Genomic DNA, 15,416 nt, shown 5'->3' on the forward strand with positions numbered 1-15,416 from the left:
GATCTTATTTACTCGACAAGGAATTGAACCCACGCCCCTCTGCATTAAAAGCACAGAGTCTTAACCACTGGACCGCCAGAGAAGTCCCCCCCCATTCAGGGATTTTTTTTTTTTTTTTTGGCCTGACTAGCCTGTTAATGAGGTCAACCTGGCCACACTCTAAAATCACAGTGCCCCCACCCCACTTGCCAGCCCCTTCCCCGTTTCTCTCTCTCCTAATCCTGACTTCTGCCCACAGTTCCATTGGCTACATTGCCTCTTTATCATGTCTCGCTTGTGTCTGCCCTCCCCGGGCTGTCAGCCCCACAGGGAAAAGGCGTGCTGTCTGTCACCACCGTGTCCACAGCCAGCTACACCACAGGCGCTCACTGAGTTTTTGCCAAATGCCTGAGAGAGAGCAGGGTTCACTCCAGGACCCTGAGCAGAAAGCTAGAAAAGGGAAGGAGGCCTGGGGCCAGCTCCACAGCTCCTCGGGGATTCTAGAATACCTCGCTGGATGGGGTCATCAGAAACTCTCTGAGAGCTTGGGGCGAATGGGCGTGGTCAGGTGGCTCAGGTAGGTGGGCCGGACCGGAATCACTTCAGTCTCTCCCTTCCACCATTTCTTTCTCAAACATCTACTCTCGAGATTTCCCTGGTGGTCCAGTGGTTAAGGCTCTGAGCTTCCACTGCACGGGGCATGGGTTTGACCCCTGGTCAGGGGCTTCCCAGGTGGTGCTAGTGTGTAAAGAACCCACCAGCCAATGCAGGAGACATAAGAGACACGGGTTCAATCCCTGGGTTGGGAAGACCCCCTGGAGGAGGACACAGCAACCCACTCCAGTATTCTTTGGGGACTTCCCTGGTACCTCAGACGGTAAAGAATCTGCCGGCAATGCAGGAGACCTGGGTTCAGTCTCTGGGTCGGGAAGATCCCTGTAGAGGGGAATGGCTGCCCTCTCCAGTATTCTTGCCTGGAGAATCCCCATGGACAGAGGAGCCTGGTAGACTATAGTACCTAGGGTCACATAGAATAAGACACAGCTTAGCACAGAGAAATAAGGTCCACATGCCGTGCACTCATGGCAAAAAAAAAAAAAAAAAAAAAACTATTTCCCTGCAGTGATCTTCTCCCTCTTCCCTAATTTCCATTTCCCAACGCCCCTGCATGGACCGTCCCAGTCCAGCCTCCCTTTTCTCCTACCCACCGCCTCTCCAGATTCTCCCTGCCCGCTTCACTCAGACCAGCCTCAGGGTCTGTGGTTTTTTCCGCCATCTCCCCAAGTTGCTTTCACAGAAACTCGCCTAGTTTCCAACACTCATGGGGTCTCAGTTCTGGGGCAGGGGAGTGGGGGACGCAGTAGTGCAGTCACTGGGGCCGAGGGAACGTGATGAGGCCACCGCCCCACCGTCTTCACACGTGGAGACTCTACATTAGTTCAGGGTCCAGCTCTGTGACTCTGACAGAGACACCCCAGAGTAAGTACAGTGACCTAAACAGGATCGGCTTCCCAGGTGAGGCTAGAGGTAAAGAACCTGCCTGCCAATGCAGGAGATGTAAGAGATGCAGTTTCTATCCCTGGGTTGGGAAAATCCCCTTGAGGAGGGCATGGCGACCCACTCCAGTAGTCTTGCCTGGAGAGTCCCATGGACAGGGGAACCTGGTGGGTTACAGTCCACAGAATTGTAAAGAGTTCGACATGACTGAAGTGACTTAGCTCACAAACAGAATCAGAATTGAAAAGACCCTCAGCATCTGCTTCTGTCTTAGTACTGAAACCCTGCCCCCCACTTCCACCCTGGGGCCAATCCCTTAAAGGCTACATCATACCCACTTTCACCTCCCAGGTTAGAACTCAGTCACAGGCACTTCCCAGCAGGGGAGGCTGGACATGCGGTTTTTCCAGGAAGGCCAGCATTTCTATGTTTCTCTTTTTGTTTTCATGGAGGCGAAATCCACATAACAAAAGATTCACCATTTTAAAGTGAATAGTTCAGTGGTGTTAATTACATTCACGATATTGTGCAGTCTCTGCCTCTGTCAAGTTCCAGAACATTTTCATCACCTCAAAAGGAAACTCCGTCACCCTGAGCAGTCATTCCCCATCCCTCTCCCCTCCCCTGAGTCCCTGGCAACCACTCATCTACTTTCTGTCTCTGGATTTGCCTGTTTTGGACATTTCATATAAATAGAACTGTGAAACACACGTGGCCTCTGGGGCTGGCTTCTTTCACTGAGCGTGATATTTTCAAGGCTCATCCATGGTGTAGTATTAGAGCTTCCCTCCTTTTTTATGGCTGAATAATACTCCATTGTGTGGATTAGCTGTGTTCCGTTTATCCACTCATTCGTCAGTGGGTTGTCTCTACCTTTTGGTGATTATGTGAATCATGCTGCTGTGAACATTCATACACAAGCGTTTGTACACAAATATACCTTCAGGGTTGCAGTAGATGAATGCACCTGCTTTCAGTTCTTTGGGGAATAGAACTAGTTCTTTGGTTTATAGGTAACGAAGTCTCTGTTTAACCATCTGAGCTCAGTGTTATATATGTTTTTTAATTTATTTATTTTTAATTGAAGGATAATTGCTTTACAGTATTGTGTTGGTTTCTGCCATACATCAACATGCATCAGCCATAAGTATACATATGTCCCCTCCCTCTTGAACCTCCCTCCCACCTCCCATCAGTGTTATATTTTTGAAAAAAGGAGTTGAGCGGTGGGGGTATGAGGAGATGCTCATGAGTTAAGCACTCATTGGTTAAGAGCAGGACTGAAGTGAAGACACAGGAGCCCCCTCTGCCCCATACCTGTGTTCAGGAAGCCCCCGAACCAAACCACTTCTTACACACCCACAGTCAAGTCGCTGTCCTGCCCATTCAAGACTCGGCCTGCTCCAGGAAATGGAGACCTTGACCGTGGGTATAGACAGCAGAGAAGAAACATCTTTTTGTTGTTGCTAAGTAGACTTCCCATTACATGGTAGCCAGACTCCTGAGAAGTTGACAGGGACTTGGGGGAGTTCCACATGGGGAACTGAGGATGGTTTCAGCATAAAGGGACAACTCTGCCCCTCTCTGGCTGCAGAGCCTCATGGCAGCTCTGTCCAAAAGGTGGGACATATCAAGATGTGTTATGAGGTGGCAAACACTGAGCATTCCATCAGTAGCATGTTCACAAAGATACCACCTTATATGTATGGCTTCACATCTTATTGAATAAACGACAAATGTTATGGTCAATTTATGGGGGGGAAAAAAGACATAATGGCACAGGTGACACTCAGGATGAAAGTGATGAAGGGTGACTGGAAAAACAATTTATGGAGTAACCCCTCTGGCATAGCCCTGAGCTTCCTGCTGTGCCAGGCCTGAAAATAGAAGAATCCTATCTGGAAGGAGAGAGCAGACAGGAAACAGAAAACAACACCCACATAAGGCCCTTGGCATGGTCTTCATGGTTCCCTCCCAATGTGGAGATGTCCATTCCTCTCCCGACCCTGGGCCTCCCCTGCCCAGTTCCAGGCTCGTCTTTTCCCAACCCCCCCATCTCTCCTCCACAGGTGTAACAACCGCACCCAGTGTGTGGTGGTCGCTGGCTCCGACGCCTTTCCGGACCCCTGCCCCGGGACCTACAAGTACCTGGAGGTGCAGTACGACTGTGTCCCCTACAGTGAGTCATCTTGTTCCTCATGCGACACGGGCCCTTCCCTCTCCCAGAAGCAAGTGAGGAGGAGACACCTTGAACACACTCACACACACACACACACACACACACACACAAAGGCCCACTTGGGGCCAGGAACACAAGGGATGGCTGGACCCACTCCCTCCCTCACAGACACCCTTGTCCACACTGCTGTCTGCCCCACCCCACCCCCACCCTTGACTCTGTCCCCATCCACCTCCTCCAACTCTTTTTACTCTGGCCTGCTCACCTTGCTTCTTCACCTGCCCTTGGCTTATTTATACACTTCAAGGCACACTTATCTCTCCTCTCCCCGGGCATTGATCTCACTGCCATCTAATTCCTCTTCCCCCGCTCTTCCCGCATCCCTTCCCTTCCTGACCACCTATTACACACATGCTCTTCCCTCTAACCCCACTTCCTCTCAGCGCCCTCTCCTTTCTCTCATCCTTCTCACTCCTCACAGGCCCCCACTCCTGCCCCTTCCCAATCCTGGAAGCTGGACATTATACCCATAGAGAGGCAGGTCACCCTCTGAGGCCTGGCAACAGATCTCACGTGAAGGGCTAGGGACGTCTTCCACAGATTCCTAACTCTTGGTTGGTTTGCTTATTAGCATGCTAGTACTTCCTGTATGCACAGGAAGTGCTGCCATGTTGGACTGAGGGTGGCACCCAAGCATCCTGAGGAAGGTGATCTGGGGAGCCAGGGGCCTGCCATTCTTGCACCTGACCAAAGGAAGAAAACCATGGACAGGGTCTCTCCTCCTCAGCACCCCACCCTTAACATGGCCCTTCTTTCCAGCCCTCATGCTTCCCCCCCCCTTCCCCATCATCCATTCCCTCCTCTCCACCCCCAGCTTCACGTAGTCAACCTGGAGGTAGGGCCCTCTGGGCAGAGGGGGGGAGGAGGCAGGGCCGCCAGGGTGTTTTCAGTGTGGGGGGCAGGGGCGGGGGAGCAGGAGGCCCTGTGACTCTCCCTCCTCTCCCCTCCCACCCCAGCCTTCCCCCCAACCCCCAACCTTTGATTTCTCCTCGCAGGTGACCACAGACGTGCTGGGGGAGATAGGAGCCTCATGTGCTTCCATAGCTTTCTTCTTTTACTCCTTACCCTTTCCTTTCAGCGCCCGAGGCCTCCAGTCATCGCCTGAGGGGGACGCCCATCTGATCCTTGAAGCCTCCCCACAGCACTGGGGACACTGCCCATCCCCTGTGGGCTGGGCCAGCAGGGGAAGGGGGACAGGAGTTGGGGAGCACAGCACAGTGGAAAAATCTAGAATGGGTTCGAGGTTCAACCCCGGCCCTTGGGTTTTCTGGCTCGGAAACTGGAGCAAAAGACTTAAATTCCTCTGGGCTGCTGCAGAAGGAGGCGAGAGTCCAGGAGGTCATGTGTGCAAGGCACCCAGCCCAGGGCCCGCCACAGAGCCCACGTGTGGTGGCAAAGTGCTGGATGTAAACTCCCCCCACAGGGCAGAGAACTCATCTTCAAACCCCTCCCCAGTGCCCAGACCCAAGCCTGGTTCAGGATGTGCTCAGTAATGGTTTGGGTGCCCTTTCAATCCAGTTGAGCCTATACCTTCCTCTGTGATGGTGGGAGGGGATCAAACACCTCTGAGATGCTGCCAGGACCGTGGAGAGCATGGGTAAAAGCTCTTTGTGCACCCCCAGCCGTAGATGTGAAGGAAACTGCACCCATTTTGTCAGTCGTGTTGCCTCACTTCATTAAACCTGTTTGCTCATCTATAGACAGGATTCTTGAAACGCTGCCAGAGGGGTGCTTAGCACGGTTCCTGTCACCTAATAAGCGCTGAGCACTTAGTAATCGTTGCTTTTCTTCTGACCACTCACCATGATTTTTATCAATTATTATTGCTATAGGTAGTCAAAAATAAAACTAACACCAGATGACAAACCCAGTTTCTCCTGAGACCAGCAAGATAAAAAGCAGGGGGGGAAAAGTCTCCTGGTCCAAGTGGCATCCAAAAGCAAGTGGGAAAAAAAAAAAAAAAAACCAAATGAGTGGATACCATGCAGGTAAAGAAGCAGGGAAGAGGTGTAGAGACTTCCTGGAGCTGAACCTCTCAGTGTGGGTTGGGAGGGCATGACCCACAGAGACCAGGAGGACTCAGGGAACGGGCAGCCCCCAGTCTGATGGGAGAGAGCTACCCTGAGCCCTGGGAGAGGCAGAGGCACACACACTTGGGTGTGCATGCACATACACACTCTCTCACACTCACACTCACAGTCACTGATATGGAGGCTGTATCTGGGGGGCTGGGCTAACTCCTGGTCCCAGAAGAGGGCTGGCATTCCAAGGGTGATGGAAGCCAGGCCACTGAACAGGGAGGCCTGGCACTCACTCATCCCCAGACCTTTCTTTCTCTGAGCACCTCCTGTGTACCAGGCCCTGGGTGAGGCGCTGGGAAGGGAGTCAGACACTGCCCCTCCCGACAGACAGGTGGCAGGAGAGTGAGGCCCTGGTCAGAGGTTCCTAAGGGGCCGGGGGGGGCCCAAAGCCTGGAGGGGGCACAGCCTGGGCAGCCCCTCTTGCCATGGGCTTCAGAGGCTGGGGTGACCCCAGTGCTGGTCGGGGGTGGGAGCCGTGGGTGTGTGGGGCACCCCCTCCCCTGGCACACGAACCTGACAGGCCCGACTAACGCTGGATTTGCCTTGCAGCTGAGCACAGTCTAACCCGTGCCCCCTTCCTCCCCAGGTGCTGCCCGCCTGCCCATCCCAGCCACAGGCTGGGGAGCTCCCAGCTCCTGGGCCCCCAGGGGGGAGCTGGGCAGAGAAACTGAGCCTCGGGCTTGCCCCCGGGGGAGTGGGGGAGCGTGTCTGTGCCCCCACCTGCTGTCCTGCCCCGTCTGTGATGTCCCCCCCACCCTAGCCTCTTCCCTCTCTGCCTGCGTCTCCCCCACGGGGCTCTTGGAGGCCTCTCCATCATTCTGTGTCCGACGCTGCCACCCTCTCTCTGTGTTGGCTTCCGGGGTGGGGGTGGGGTTCCGAGGGTTTTGGGAAAACTCAGCTGGACTCTTTAAGGCCAGCACAGAAGGGGAGGGCGTTCTGCGTGTTTTCTCTGTGGTGCTCCCAGGCTGAGGGAGGCACTGAATGCCCTCCTGGGCCCCCAGTTCTAGCAGGAGGGCAGCAGACAGGGCTGGAGGGGACCAAGGGGATCCTCCACCCCCCACCATCCCTTCCTGGTGCCCCCCCGGGGGAGCTGCCTCTCAGCTGGGGCTCCCCCTCCCCAGCCTTGCTGCACTGAGGGTGCCCCTTCCAGCCTGAGGGCTCTGTCCGTCTGCCTACCCCGCCCCACCCCGTGTCTCTCTCGGTCTCCGTCCTCCCGTGTGTCTCCCTCCTCCCTGTGACTGTCTCCCCGACATCCTCCCTAGGAGGAAAGGACGTGGGGGCGGGGGCTGATGCTACCTTCGGGGTTGGGGAACCAGGAGTGAGGAAAAGAAAGAAAAAGGGGGCGTGTTGCCAGAAAAGAAACGAAAGCAATTTAATCTTTTTTTTTTTTTCTCTTTTTTTCTTGCACATTTTTTTTTCAATTTGTTTTCTCTCTCTCTTCCGATGCTTAAAGTAGAAGTGGAGCAGAAAGGTAAACGCACTGTTACCAATGCTAACCCCTAACTCAGACTTTGTTTTACCTGTACCACACTTATGTGACCTGCCCTCCCTTCCAGCCCCTTCTTCTACCCCCCCACCCCCCAACTTGGTCCAGTCGCTCCCCCCCACCCCGGTGCCCCCCCACTCCGCGGTGGGGCCAGCCCTGGTGCGACTGGGCAATCCCAACCTCCAGACACCCAAGGGAGCTTCTCTGAGCTCGGGCAGGACCTTCTGCTCTCTCTGCCTGTCTCTCTCTCTCTCTCTCCTCTCACTCTGTCTCTCTCTCCCTGTCCCTCCTTTCTAGTCCCTGGCCCTTGCAGGGGTGGGGGGAACCTGACCTTCTCTCATACTTCTTTTGCCTCCTTCAGGAGAAGTCTATAAGCATCCAGGGTGGGTGGGGAGGGAGGGACCCTCTTCCCTGGCTCCCGACTGGGGGCAGAGGGCACGGGGGAGCCGTCTGTCTTCTTTTTTCTTCCTGCCCCAACTTTTGTGTCTGGTTCAGGGGAGGAGGGAGGGAGGGGACACCTTTGTTTTCCTTTTGGGGAGCAGATTACCTCCTCCTTCTCCTCCTCCTCTCTCTCTTTCTCTCTCTCTCTCTCTTTTTCTCTCTCTGGCTCCTGGTGGTTTAAGTTCCTTCTGGTTTGGCGTTTCCAAGGCCCAGAGCTGTTTCGGAGCACGGAGCACCAGTTTTCCCCACCCCCACCCCCATCCTCCACCAGCGGGGGGTGGTGGGGGCCAGCCCCTGGGGAGAGGGGTGTGAGTTGCCCCCAGCCCGGGGAGGGCGCCTGCCAGATCACTGGGGGGCCGAGCGGGTGGGGGGGTGGGCCTCACGGTTGGGGGAGCGAGGGGCGGGGGAGCGTTTTTTGTTTTTTTTTTCCTTTGGTTCTGAAATACTTGCGAAGCTGCAGTCAGGGTTTCTTCTGGGCTGTTGTGGTTAGAGGACCAGAGAGAGGGGGGCGGGGGAGGCACAGGCTGGGTCTGGGGGCTTCCATGAGCACCGTAATTTCTTCCTTCAGCAGTGGAGGAGAGGACTCCACGGCGGGCAGGGAGGGTGGCTGGGCCGGGCTTGGCTATCGGGGAGGGTCACTGCCTCCCCTGAAAGTCGTGGGAAATGGACAGCTCTGAGGCGAGGAGGGGAGAGATGACCTTTCAGGATCATGTTGGCCTTGAAATTACGGTGGTCAGTGGAGCGTCCCCTTTGAGGGAGGCAGGGCGGGGTCCCTCCGAGCTGCTCCCCTCCCCCTTGTCCCTTCCCCCATCTCATAGAGGCCTGGGCCACCAGCCCACCGCCCTGCCCCTCACTGCACCCCACCACTCTCTCCCTCTCTCTTTCCTGGAGTCTTTCCGCCCAGCACCAGACACTCTTCTTGCAGGCCCGGTGGTGGTCGGACACGCAACCTGGGATCTTTTCTCTTCAAGGGATGGGTGGGAGGAGGCTGGAGGGCAGAGAAGGCTTTGGGAACTTGGTGCTGGGTCAGGGTCCTTGCTGGCAAAGGCCCCAAGCAGGCCCTTCCTCATCTTCTCCCCCTTCCCCCAGGGTAACCTCTAACCACGTTTTCCTTCTCCATGCCCTGCCCACCAGGCTGGGCTCTGAGACCTCCCACTGCCCACCCCCACCCGCCCCCCACACACAAACACATCTGCTCAGATATCACAGAGCTGGCTGGGGGGCCCAGCTTGGGGAGAGGGAAGATCCAGGCCCAGGAGAAAAGGGCAGAGGCCAGTGGGCTGGACAGAAGGTGCAGGCTAACCCCTCAGGACACTGGGAACACAGTGCTGGAGCCCCAGGCTTCCCTCCCCCCCTAAAGCAGGGCATGCACCTGGCTGCTTTGTGACCCAAGACCCCTGGATCAAAATGTCCCTGATACTGTGGAGGGAGGGCTGGAATCCCCAGCCACCCACCTAAGCCTGCTGAAGAATGAGGCTGGAATTGGGGGAATGAGGAATGGTTCCTGGTCAAGCCCTTCTGTCCACTGGGGCCACTCCCCACCCCAAGCCAGCACCAAGTCCAAGCCCTCTCTTGTCCCCTCGGGCCGGCTGCTTTGGTGACAGGCCAAGCAGGAGCAGAGAATTCACTACAAACTCTCACCCTGGCCGGTCCTCAGGTTCTGCTAGTAGGGAGCTGAGAGGGAGGCCCCCAGCCATCCTGGTTGGAAGGGCCTTACCACTATGGGAGGAGAAGGAAGGGAGCCTGGCCACACTGTTTGTGCCAGTCCAGACTCCCACCGGGTCAGTAAGGGGAGCCCAGGAGTAGGTGGCGCTGGGTCGTGACTGGGCAAGGGTGGGCAGGCCGTTGGTGGCCAACGAGATGCAGTTGAGGTTTTCCTCCTTTTCAGGGAATGGGGGGGTGGGGCGGGGGCCCCCCACCTTTCTGACATCAGCGCTGCCTTGGTCCCTCCTCCCGAGCCGGGGATGGTTGCAGGTAAATCGGGTCCGGGAAGGGGAGGTGGGGGGCCTGTTGGGGGCGGGCTGGGTCTTTATCCTAGCACCTGGTTCCCTCCCTGGCCCCCTCTGAGCTGGACCTGGGACTGCCCCCCCAAGGGACCCTCAGTCGGGCCTGGGCCTTGGAGTGAATTCTCTGCTCACCCCCTCTCTCCTCGCCAGCGCTAACTCTTTCTTCCCAGGTGCTCTCCAGCGTGCCTCCCTTGGAGCCAGGACCTCGCCGAGCGCCCCCACACCACCACTTGTCTCTCTTCCCTCCACACAGCTCTCCTCCTCCCTCCCCAACTCTCCCGGGAGTCCCCTCCCTCTCTGCCCTCGCCCCACCACCCCTGTGCACCAGTATCAGTGTCTGCTGCTCAATAAACCCCAAGAGAGACCCTGCCGGCTGGGGGCAGGGTGGGGCACCCCTCAGGAGGGGCTGGACTTTTCTGAAAACCCTTCCTCAGCTCCTGATTTCCTGGGTGCTGGGTGGGGGATTGTCACAGGCTGCGTCAGGAACCTTGGGTGCCTCTCTAACCCTGGAATAGGAGTGCGCTCCTGACACCCACCCACAGTGGGTACGGAAACATCACTCTACCTTGCAGTTTTTGCAGGAGGAAGAAAATGGAGTTTTTTTAAAAAAAGGAAAAAAAAATTATATATATATTTATCTGTGTCCTGGTGTGGTTGGTGAAAGATGGGACCCTTGACCCTAGCTCTTCCATAGGAGTGCAAATGATGGCGAAGGGACAGGGCCCTGAGTCCCTGGAACCTCAAAGCTGCCAGTGGCTGCAATGAGGAAATCTCTCCATCCCCCACTAAAGGCACAGGAGACTGACTCTGGGATGGCTCTTGCCAAACCTCATATCCCCAGCCTGTGGGGTCTCTAGCAGCCAGGGAAGGAAAGAGGGGCACCTCCTCCCCCCCCAACCCCCACTAACCCTGCTCTTAATGGCCTCCAGGGTTGACATCTCCAGGGAGAGGGGCAGCTGGGCGGGGCAGGGGTCCCAGCCCAGAAACCCCCTTCCCATCACCAGCCCTACCAAGCAACCGTGACTGCAGCAGCAGGAGGGGACAGCCTGGCTCCCCCCGCTGGCCGCGTGACCAACTCGCCTCTCTCTCTCCCCTTCCCTCGCCACCCCCCGCCCCCCCTGCTCCTCCTCTCCCCGTGTCCTCCCTGCCCCTCCCCGCCCGACCCAGTCTTCGTGTGCCCAGGGACCCTGCAGAAGGTTCTGGAGCCCACCTCAACCCACGAGTCGGAGCACCAGTCTGGCGCATGGTGCAAGGACCCACTGCAGGCGGGTGACCGCATCTATGTCATGCCGTGGATCCCTTACCGCACGGACACGCTGACCGAGTACGCCTCGTGGGAGGACTACGTGGCGGCGCGCCACACCACCACCTATCGCCTGCCCAACCGCGTAGACGGCACGGGCTTCGTGGTCTACGATGGCGCCGTCTTCTACAACAAGGAGCGCACGCGCAACATCGTCAAGTACGACCTGCGCACGCGCATCAAGAGCGGGGAGACGGTCATCAACACGGCCAATTACCACGACACCTCGCCCTACCGCTGGGGGGGCAAGACCGACATCGACCTGGCAGTGGATGAGAACGGGCTGTGGGTCATCTACGCCACTGAGGGCAACAACGGGCGGCTGGTGGTGAGCCAGCTCAACCCCTACACGCTGCGCTTCGAGGGCACGTGGGAGACGGGCTACGACAAGCGCTCCGCGTCCAACGCCTTCATGGTGTGCGGCGTCCTGTACGTGCTGCGCTCGGTGTACGTGGACGACGACAGCGAGGCGGCCGGCAACCGCGTGGACTACGCCTTCAACACCAACGCCAACCGTGAGGAGCCCGTGAGCCTGGCCTTTCCCAACCCCTACCAGTTCGTCTCCTCTGTCGACTATAACCCTCGCGACAACCAGCTGTATGTCTGGAACAACTACTTTGTGGTGCGCTATAGCCTGGAGTTTGGGCCACCCGACCCTAGTGCAGGTGAGGACAGCTCGAGTTCACACCCCAACACCCCCTGCCCCTGGGTCTCACAGCGGAGGGGGGTTCACCCTGAGCTCCTAGAGGACCTGGAGGTGCGTTCAGGGGAACCCTGGAGGTCACAGACATAGCAACGTGACAGGCTGTTTTCAGCACTTTGCAGTTAGCTGCTCTGATCCTGCAGTCTGAGAGCCAGGGCTTACTGTTGCCTCATTTACAGATGAGGAAACCCAAGCGCTGGGTGGGCTTCCCCGGTGACTCAGATGGTAAAGAATGCGCCTGCAGTGTGGGAGACCTGGGTTCCATCCCCAGGTCAGGAAGGCCCCCTGGAGAAGGGAATGGCTACCCACTCCAATATCCTGGCCTGGAGAATTCCATGGACAGAGGAGCCTGGCAGGCTGCAGTCTGTGGAAGTCTCAAAGAGTTGGACACAACTGAGCGACTTTCACATACAGAAGCCCTCGGTGGATATGAGATTAGCTAGCTTGCTTATTTGAGAAGCTAGATCAAGGACTCTGGGCTTGGCTAAAAGCCAAGCTCCACTGAGTCTCCTAAGGGCGTTTTGAGCCCTGGAGCCCTTTCAACCCCAGTCTTGGGTGGGAGTACCAGTAAAATAGCAAAGCTGAACTGATATTGACTAGGGTTGGGGACCCCTCCGCAGTCTCATTCTAACCCTTCGGCTACCCTGAACCAGCTCTGCGCAGCCCCACAGCTCCAGAAGAGTCCCCATGAATCAAAAAGGGGGAGTTGAGGTCCCCAGAGGGAAGGGATGTGGCCAGGTCAGAGCCCAGAGTAAGAGGAGCATGAGGATGGGAGCCTTCAACACCTTCCTGGCTTGTCCTCCGCCGTTGCTCTCAGACCTCAGAGTACAAATGAGTGGATTTCTGCCACCTTCTGATGCTTTATAGTCCTAGGGGTATGCGGGACCTCTGGGCAGAGAGGGGGTAGGGGAGATCTCCTAGCCTAGTTGAGAGATCAACCCTGGGGGTAACCCTATCTCGTATCCTCTCTCCCTTCCAGGCCCAGCCACTTCCCCACCCCTCAGCACAACCACCACAGCCCGGCCCACACCCCTGACCAGCACGGCCTCGCCCGCAGCCACCACCCCACTCCGCCGGGCACCCCTCACCACACACCCTGTGGGTGCCATCAATCAGCTGGGACCTGACCTACCTCCAGCCACCGCCCCGGCCCCCAGCACCCGGCGGCCCCCCGCCCCTAATCTGCACGTGTCCCCAGAACTCTTTTGTGAACCTCGAGAGGTGCGGCGGGTCCAGTGGCCGGCCACCCAGCAGGGTATGCTGGTGGAGAGGCCCTGCCCCAAGGGGACTCGAGGTGAGTGCCAAGCCCAGGTGACCTCTGCTGCAGCTGGCTTAGGGAATGACCACTGCTGACCTGGCCAGGGAGGGGACAGGGGACATGCCCCAGCTCAGCTTGGATGCACTTACCCGTCTACCTTCCCTGCCCAGTGGGCCGTATGCAGGGGCCGTGCTTCATGTCTGCAGCTGTGTCCCCAGGGCTCAATCACAACTCAGTTAGTGCCCCCTGCCCCACCCCTGTTCCCTCCTGCAAGTCTAAGCAGCTGCCATGCAAAGCCCAGGATGGACCCTGCAGGGAGCCCCTGGGAGGTAACCTGAGTCCTGGCCTCAGACCGAAAGGGACACAGGCCCAGGAGGGGCTGGGGGCAGGACACAGCAGCTGATGCACCAGAGAAGGCAGGGCCAGGACCAGGCTCCAGGGATCCGAGCAAAGGGTTGGAGAGACTTTGCGGGAGGTGTGGTGGGGCTTCCCAGGTAGGCTTGACTGGAAGGCTCCAGCTTTGTGGTAGGCCAAGCTGGAAGAGAAGTCGAGAGGGCGGGTTTAGGGGAAGTGGGTGGCTCATGTCACCTCAGAGTGACACCTCTCTTTGACTGTCTGGCCTGTTTCATGTCCGGTCTTCCGTGTCCCCTCATCTCTCCCCTCACCTGCTCGCCCCCGTCTCTCTGCCATCTCCTTTCTCCCTGCTCTGGCCCGTCTTCCTCTCCCTCCCCATGGCTCCCTCCTCTGTTCCTGTGTGTCTGTCCCTACAGGAATTGCCTCCTTCCAGTGTCTACCAGCCCTGGGGCTCTGGAATCCCCGGGGCCCTGACCTCAGCAACTGCACCTCCCCCTGGGTCAACCAGGTGGCCCAGAAGGTACCAGCAGCCACCCCGCCCCCAGATGGGCACACGTGCTTACCCTGCTGGCCCTGGTGCCCGGGCACAGCAGGGGTGGTGGAACTCCTGGGGAGACAGGCCAAGGTCCACCCCTAGCCTCCAGAGGGAACAGACAAGAGGGGGTGGACCAGGGCAGGCAGAGAGAAGGGGCCACAGAGAGGGCTGAGCGGGGCTGAGCAGACCAGCTGTGTGGAGAGAGAAGCCCCCTGACAAGGCTGGGGGCCCCCCCTCCTGCCTCCCGCAGATCAAGAGCGGGGAGAACGCAGCCAACATTGCCAGCGAGCTGGCCCGCCACACCCGGGGCTCCATCTACGCGGGTGATGTGTCCTCCTCTGTGAAGCTGATGGAGCAACTGCTGGACATTCTGGACGCCCAGCTTCAGGCACTGCGGCCCATTGAGCGCGAGTCAGCCGGCAAGAACTATAACAAGGTGGGCCCGGTGGCAGGGGCTGTGGGGCAAGGGCACTGCCCTGGGAACTTGGGAGGCACCCAGCCTGGCACTGCAGAGCCGGGCGGCCACCCACGGCCAGGAGAGGAGAAGGCAGGACAGAGCCCAGGCCGGCCAGGACTCCTTCCTGGATGGTCCTGGGGGCATGGGGGCTCCCTTAGGAATGGTTCTTGCTCATGGGCTAGCCCCAGGTCAGTGGCAGAGACAGAAGAGGAATCTCTCTGGTGCCCAGACGTGAGTGTCAGGGTTCGAGGAGAGAGGCTGGGAGACCAGCCCTCACACCACCTCCTTCTTCCCTCAGATGCACAAGCGGGAGAGAACTTGCAAGGACTACATCAAGGTGAGGCCTGGGGGCTTGTCTCCTGAATGAGTGGGGCCGGCCCCAGGTGGCACCGGGGGATAGAGGTTCGGAGAAGGGGGTGCAGAACCCAGCTGGAGGGACTGAGGGACGGGGAAGTCGCAGCATTGCCCCGCCACACTTGCAGGCTGTGGTGGAGACGGTGGACAACCTCCTGCGGCCAGAGGCCCTCGAGTCCTGGAAGGACATGAACGCCACCGAGCAGGTGCACACGGCCACCATGCTGCTGGACGTCCTGGAGGAGGGCGCCTTCCTGCTGGCGGACAACGTCAGGGAGCCGGCCCGCTTTCTGGCCGCCAAGCAGAACGTGGGTGAGTGCTGCTGTCACGCTGGGGCAAGTTGGGGTGCAGAACTTGAATGGGGTGGGTCCCTGTTCCTCCTGGACACCCCTGGGCTACCCTGGGCCTCAACCTTGCCCGGACCTCTGGACTGTGGACAGACCCCAACCTTGTGTGCCCTGCCACCCCGTGTCCCCACAGTCCTCGAGGTCACAGTCCTGAACACTGAGGGCCAAGTGCAGGAGCTGGTGTTCCCCCAGGAGTACCCGAGCGAGAACTCAATCCAGCTGTCTGCCAACACCATCAAGCAGAACAGCCGCAACGGTCAGTGTCCCAACCCTGAGCCAGCACCCCAGCTCCTCTCACGGGGAAGTTCTTAACTCTGATCAGGCTGAAGACTCTGATAAGAGGTTGGAGCCCATAGCAACACACAGAGGTGTCCTT

The 15,416-nt window shown here is 58.1% G+C and overlaps 1 protein-coding gene across 7 annotated transcripts in view; it reads left to right on the forward strand.

The window, feature by feature from the left end:
• Positions 1-15,416, forward strand: part of ADGRL1 (adhesion G protein-coupled receptor L1) — a 47,702-nt gene that overhangs the window by 24,409 nt on the left and 7,877 nt on the right. For 4 of the 7 annotated variants that reach the window (XM_065917600.1, XM_065917601.1, XM_065917602.1 and 1 more), the window contains 8 exons: positions 3,546-3,655; positions 10,897-11,697; positions 12,715-13,029; positions 13,764-13,867; positions 14,133-14,318; positions 14,638-14,676; positions 14,822-15,005; positions 15,174-15,296. In XM_065917600.1, coding sequence (XP_065773672.1) covers positions 3,546-3,655; positions 10,897-11,697; positions 12,715-13,029; positions 13,764-13,867; positions 14,133-14,318; positions 14,638-14,676; positions 14,822-15,005; positions 15,174-15,296 — 1,862 coding nt within the window. Of the gene's footprint in view, positions 1-3,545; positions 3,656-7,211; positions 7,268-9,626; positions 9,698-10,896; positions 11,698-12,714; positions 13,030-13,763; positions 13,868-14,132; positions 14,319-14,637; positions 14,677-14,821; positions 15,006-15,173; positions 15,297-15,416 lie in introns of those variants that run through there. The other 3 variants (XM_065917604.1, XM_065917606.1, XM_065917605.1) reach the window with 2 other exon arrangements.

This window comes from Muntiacus reevesi, chromosome 1 (genome assembly GCF_963930625.1).
Source record: "Muntiacus reevesi chromosome 1, mMunRee1.1, whole genome shotgun sequence".
NCBI lineage: Eukaryota > Metazoa > Chordata > Mammalia > Artiodactyla > Cervidae > Muntiacus > Muntiacus reevesi.